This window comes from Plecotus auritus, assembly GCF_963455305.1.
Source record: "Plecotus auritus genome assembly, chromosome: 8".
In the NCBI taxonomy this organism is placed as follows: Eukaryota; Metazoa; Chordata; class Mammalia; order Chiroptera; family Vespertilionidae; genus Plecotus; species Plecotus auritus.
Window position 1 is genome coordinate 71,502,701 of NC_137782.1, and position 7,016 is coordinate 71,509,716.

Below are 7,016 nucleotides of genomic sequence, written 5' to 3' on the forward strand. Positions count from 1 at the left end.
AGAGGTTTGCTAGCTTTTGCTAATTTGAATGATAGCATAAAACTTGCTTTGGTAGTTGTCTCTTGAATTGCAGTTTGTCTGTAAAAGACATTTTGCTGAGCCTGTAATTTAGCCATCAACCTCTGTGCAGTAGCCTCCCATTCTTGAGGTGACTGCTTGCTAGCATAGTTGCCATGCTTTGTGGCAAAGTGACAGCTGAGATTGTACTCTTTGAAGACTGCAAGTGTTTCCTGGCATATCAGACATACCGGCATTGATCGGACTTCAGTGAAAAAATATTTTGTTGTCCACTCCCTCTTAAACACTCGGCATTCACTGTCCACTTTCCTTTTCTTTGGTCCACTCATGTTTAATATTGGGCTAAAACCAACAGTACCATTCTCTTATTAAATTCTTTACTAAAATAAGACAGTAAAGTATAAAAACAAGTGATTAAATTTGCTCTACTATAACATTTTTGGTCTTCCAAAAATATATATATATAACAAAATCATCTGAAAAAGTTCAGACATGGGACAGAGGCACACCCTGACCATAGAGAACAACCCCTTTCCTCCATAGGAAACCTGTGTATCTTTCACACAGGCCCTTTGTTTATGGTAACACACATAGCTGCACATTGCTGTGTCTTCCAGACACACTAGTATGGGAGGTGCTAGGGCAGTGCAAAACATGGGTAACCAGTAGTTACCACTAGCACTTCCGTTACTGGCAAAAAACAGCCGCAGTGCTGAAAGAGCCCATTATCAATGTCAGATTGCATCCACTGGACTCAATAAAAACAACCAAGTGCCACTTTTAAATGCCCACTGCAACAGTTTTTCTTATTAAAAGCTGGAAATGGCAGGATATTTATATATATACCCCTACTGTGACAGCCTGGCAGAGCATTACAAAGGAGAAAACCCAGCATCTGGTGATGTCCATAAGTACAAGACTTCAGGCTCTCATTACCAGGAAAGGGTTTCATCCAAGTATTAGATATGAACATTTGATTTTCAGTTTTTCATTTGTCCAATTACTTCTGAAACCCTGAAATTAAGCAATTTTGTAATAAAATCTTTAGTTCATCACATTTCTATACAATCTTTTTGTTCAACCCACTGAATTAGGGTTTGTTCACACTAGCCGTGCTGCCGTTGCAGTGTGGTGCAGTACTGCAATGCAGCGCAGCTAGGGTTAATGCAGGGTACACAGGTTTCCATCATGTTTGCGTTGATGCTAATGTGCAGTGGTGCATGTTAACACAAATGCCCTGTAGCACGCATTTTTACAGGCGCAAGGGGGAGAAGCAAACGCAGTGCAAAATGCATTTGTTTTGCCGCTAACACATGTGGTTAGTGGCCACGGTAGCGTTACTGATACCGCATCCATATCAGCAAAAAAATGCAGCCGCAGCATGGCTAGTGTGACATGTCCTCTGTGTGTCTTTTTCCCTGCTGTGCGCGTCCGCAGTGGGAAAAAAAACTGCAGTGGATACAAGCCCTAAAAGCTGAAAGTCTTTGTTGTTTTATTAACAAGTCATTGTGATGTACAGAATGTGGGAACAGGAAAAAATTGTGTTTGAGTAGAGCTCTTAATCTTACCTCAGAAAGGCTCTGATACTGTGCTCTCCAGGGGCGTGTCTCCCTACATCACCACGATAACGTGTCTACGCATTCCCAGGGTGATGCCGGGGGACGTGTCTGCGGGCATTACAAGGAGCCTCTGGAAGATTGAGAGGTTGTTCCTTCTACTGAATGGGCGGATATAAATCCGCCCACTCAGAAGAAGGAGCTGCGGCCGTGTTTCCCGGCGTTGCCATGTTAACACTGCTGCTGGTGAAGGAGCGGAGGGGAGAGCAAGAGAACCCTCCGCTCTTTCGGCTCCGCGGGCCGGATAGAACAGCCGAACGGGCCGGATCCGGCCGTAGTTTGCCCACGGCTGGCCTAGGTGCTGGCTAGCTTCGAGCCTAAGCACAAATCAGCCCAACTCTTTGCCTCCCTTCAGGCTCCCCCACTACCCAGCTATGCTCCCTGGCTTGATCAAAGACTACCAAGCTCAGGTCTGCATTCTAGTTCTGGCCTTGCCCACAACTTACTAAGGATCCAGCCTTAGTCAAAGCTTTCATCTTCCCAAGTTTCCATCTCCTCCAGTGAATGAGACTGAGAATGATAATTCTGTATCTGACTGCGGGATGATCAAATAAGAGAGCATTAAGAAACTGTGATGTAAACGATATAACTGTTCACTGTGACTGAAATGACAATGACAATAATGATGTAGATGAATACCCTTTGTAGAAACATTCTGAAATCAAATACTTCTTTGTTAGCGTATGAATTCCTCTTTTGCATGTTGTTAAATAACCATAACAGTACCTAGGGCAGTGGTTTTCTCTCAGAGGTATTTGGACATGTGCACAGGGGATGGAGGTTGTTAAATTATTTTGATGTCACTTGATTCCTAGAATGTAATAACCAGGGATGCCAAAGGTTCTGTCATGTGTGAACCATCCCCACACATCAAAGAACTGTCCAAACCAAAATGCTCTGGTAAGAAACACTGTTAGATGCTTGACAGATAAGAAATATTTAGTAAATATTTTCTAAATAAATGAATGTTACATATAATAGTTATTTCCTTCAGAGCACAGTAGACTGCCAGTCCCTTGAAATCAAGGAATGTGACTCATTCATTTTCATCTTACCAGATCCCCAACTCTGAAGCTGACACATGATAAGCAATGACTATCTCAAAAACACAATCACCAAATCAAAACAATCTATTACACTGCAAAAAATTATAACTATTTGATATGGGTAAGATAAGGGAATAATCCTATATAATAAAAGGGTAATATGCAAATCGACCTAATGGCAGAACAACCAGTGGCTATGATGCACAATGACCACCAGGGGGCAGACGCTCAATGCAGGAGCTGCCCTGGTGGTTAGTGCAATCCCACAGGGGCAGCACAGCTCTTTGCTGGTGAGAGCAGGGGCAGCGGCGCAGCACTAAGGATGGCTGACTGCTGGCTTAGGCCCGCTCCCGTCAGCCGGACATCCCCCGAGGGCTCCGGACTGCGAAAGGGTGCAGACCGGCTGAGGGACTCCCCCTCACCCCCCCCCCCCCCGCCCCGAGTGCACGAATGTGGTGCACCAGGCCTCTAGTGTTATAATAAGGATATAATAAGGATATGGAGGAAACAACACTAAAACCTAGAGGTCCTAGGGAAGTAAATGAGGCTTTCCTCCACCACCAGATGACTAACTGCAATTCTGAAACATGATTATCCCAAGAACGAAGTCAGAAAGAGTAGTGCTTTATAAAGATCTGCATGCTTTCCTGAGGAATTTTAACCCAAAGACATAGTTTTCCTCTGTATATCAGTTTAAACGTCAGTGGGTCACTCTTAAGCTATTTGGATATATTCATATTTCTTTTGGAGGAAACAGGTACCAGAACAGTATACAGAATGTATTAAATTGCATACTTTTGTTTCAAAAGAACAAAAGCCATTTTCTCAAAGACTGAATAATGGGAGCCAAGAAAGTGTTTAAAAAAGCAAAAGGTTACAAAGCAGCTGAATAAAAGATAGTGTGAAACAATGGAAATAAAACATTAGAAGGCATTTTAAAGATTAGGTAATCTTTCCCAACCTTGAGAAAGAGCAAATTTTCCATCAGCAGTTGATGAAAAAAAGCACAGAAAGCCAATTATAGAGACATGGAAGAAATGCGCGTAGAAATCATAGAACCATATATGAAGGCAAAACATAAGATAAAAACTGAATATATAAGTTCACAGCGTTAAAGAAAATGTAAATATGTAGTAATGGACGAATTTCTCAGATCTTGAAAAAGGTTCCAGAATTGGGAATATATTTTTAAGTGATATTTCTCCTCAGCAAAGAGTGCTTTTTAAAAACTGATATTCAGTTGCAAGGATCCAAAAAAAATTGACTGAAAGTAGTACGGATTAAATTTTATAGTAAAAGCTTTTTATGTCTTAAAGCAGACAAACACTGTTAGATCCTTTAAAAATAATTAAATTATTGATACCAATATAACCAGGAATTGCATTATAGTAGCTTTGTATAAAGTGGAATATAAAAGAAAAAAATTCCCAGAAGAGAGGAAGCATATAAGCAGATGAACAAATAAAGAACTGTCATTCAAAGTAATGTCAAATTTTTAATACTGTCAGAAAGCCTAACTTGATTCTTTAGAGAAGTTAAATATAGCATCTAACAATTTCCATGTATTATGACCAGTTCAGCTGAATAAAGTGTTAACATGAAAACTAGTATTAACACATTTTGTTTTTCTCTGTTGTATATAGGGTGTCCAAAAAAAGTATACATACACTTTGAAAATTATAAAGTCAGTGTTGTTAAAATACATTTCATTTTCAAAATGGAGCTATCAGCTATTAAACTGTGTATACATTTTTTTTGGAGGGACACCTTGTATATCATGAAAAAAGTCTAACTTATTGGCTGTTAGGGTGAATTCTTAGTATATAGGTAGTGAGAATATAATGAATTTTACATTTTTGAGGAGTGTCACAAATAGACAAGACACACAATATATCTTTAGTCAAGCACCTAGGCTCAGTATGTAGAAAGTTGGATGCAGTGGTTGAAATCCTCTTCAGCCTTGTTTCTGTTCTGAAAAGAACTACCAAAATGATCTCATGTCTATACAGCTTACTTCCGGGTTACAAGTCTCACCATGCATCACACAGCCCAAACGCATTCCATGCAAAGGACACATGACAAGTGTAGAGCAACCGATTACTACATCTAGGCTTGTACATGTATGAAGAAGTAAAATTTGAACTGTCAACATGGCCAAGCATAGGAGCTATTGGATGTTGCCTCTTTATAAGCTTAACTTGGCTTACACTTACCTCAGCTTTAGTGTTCTTAGTTCTTTTACTTAAAAAAATAAAAAAAGCACTATTTCAAAAGTAACTATGAAATAGTTGAGGCCTTTCTGCTTTGACTTTCATGTCATACACAAATTGTTTTAATTGAAAAACAGACACCTAGAAAAACTCCATTGTGTAAGTACTTCCTGAAAAAAGAACTGCCTGTACTGCTTTCTGATGAAATGCAGCCTCTCTGACACTCTTCCACCTCTTACAAACATGGCAGTCCCTGAGTCAAGTTCCATTTTGCTTAAAAGTTTCTCTCTCAAAAGGAAAATGACCTCCTCACCTCCATTCATAGTTAAGTGGTTTATTTTAATAAAAGCTTCATGTCAACAGATCTCTTTAATAATTTCATTGATTTATCATGATACCAAAGCACTTACTTTGAGGTCTAGAGGGTAAATTTATGTTTAAGGGGCAACGTGCATTCTGTTCTTTGAATGATAAGTGATATAACTTTTGGCCCTGATCTCACAAGGATTTTTTCATTTCATAGGCTTCTGCTTGCATCTAAATAGATTTAAAATTTAGTCTGGGACAAATAAAAGAAAGATTCAATTATGTGAGTGTATATATCCTCAATGAAAAATTAGGTGTCAAAGAGTAATGATCAAGTATGTACATTGCTGAAACCACAGGTCAATGAGCTGTGACAGTGATCTGTTCTCCATCCTTCATTTTCTCTACAGGCCCACCATGAATGGTCTCTCAAGATTATCCAAACATCTGCCCCCTGTCTACTTGAAACCTTTCTTCCTAGTATAAATTAATTTAATCTATAATAAACAGTCCCTTGCCTGCTCCTAACCCAAAACTGTATTTTGCCATCAAGCAAAGGCACGAACCATGATTTACTTTCTATTGTTCAAAGGGGGGCAATTTATTAATACCTTTTCTTTATGACACTAGCACAATTAAGTTATAATTACCCAGAAAGTCCTAACCCTGAAAATTACAAATATCAACATTTGATTTTAAAATTTCAAAATCTGTTTTATTTTTTCACATCTCAGATTTTCAAAATGAATACTAAGATAGTTTAGACAAACTGGCCTGCCCTTCCCAGTGCTGCAATTATTCATTCAACGAATACATTGCCTAGCTCACGCTGCGTATTTGTACTGCACAGAATTGTCATTGAATGACCGCCCTTTCTCCTCTACCTACACACCTACATCAAAAGCATGCTATTTTCTTGCAGATTTTCTCCGTTCCCCCTCCCCCTGACTTCTTGGTGGGAAGTTGCTCAGCCACCCCATCCCTAAAACACTTTTCCCTAAAGCAGGGGGCAAGCAAGGCGCGGGAGCAGAGGGGATCGCGCTTCCCCTTCGGCTGTCACCAAGGAGGGCCGGCGCATGCGCAGCGCGAGCAGCCGGTGGTAGCACAGCTCGCCGGGGGCCTGAGGTCCAGCCCCGCGGGTGGTGCGGCATCGCGGGCGGCCTGCGGGGCGCTGGGAGGGCGGACAGTGTGGCGTGCGGGTTGGGCGGGCACACTCACAATTTCAGCATCCACTCGCCCTCCATCACCAGCGTCCAGTTGGAGGCAGTCATGGGAAGCACCATGCTCTGCTCGGCCGGCAGCGCAGCGTGCTCGGGCCCGGCCTCCTCCTCCTCCATGGCCGCCGCCACCGCGACCCAGGCGGCCAGGAGCGCCGTGAGCAGCGGGCCGCAGCGCCCGCCCGCCATAGTGGGGCGCAGAGCGAAAGGGAGAGGCTGATCCGCGGCCTTGCTCGCTGCACTCTGGACCTTCCCAGGCGGTCGGAGAGGGCTCCAGCTACCCAGGCCTGCACCGGGCCGCGGGGACAGGCCCTGCTGGAGGCGGGGGACGGGCACCGCCTCTTAACCGCCTCAGCGCGCTGAGGCCACGCCCCCTCCCGCTCGGACTTGCTGCGTGGCCCGGGGCGTCGGTTGCCTAGGCGATGGCCTCCCTTTCTGCCTGACCACCAAGCTGAAAAGAAACAGATGACTTGCTGTTGCCTAAGTAAGAACAGGCACCCGTGTGCCCAGGCTACCCTAGGAAAGGCAGTTGGCGCGTGTGGGTTTTTCTAAAGAGAAACATGGCCACTAATTTAAAAAATGCATCCCCTCCTCAAATGGTAG

General features: G+C 42.8%; 1 protein-coding gene across 1 annotated transcript in view; it reads right to left on the reverse strand.

The window, feature by feature from the left end:
* TMX4 (thioredoxin related transmembrane protein 4) overlaps positions 1 to 6,785 on the reverse strand; it is a 46,205-nt gene extending 39,420 nt beyond the window's left edge. The window contains exon 1 of the mRNA XM_080685588.1: positions 6,415 to 6,785. Coding sequence (XP_080541714.1) covers positions 6,415 to 6,602 — 188 coding nt within the window. The 5' untranslated portion in view covers positions 6,603 to 6,785. The remainder of the gene's footprint in view (positions 1 to 6,414) is intronic.
* Positions 6,786 to 7,016: the final 231 nt, after the last annotated feature.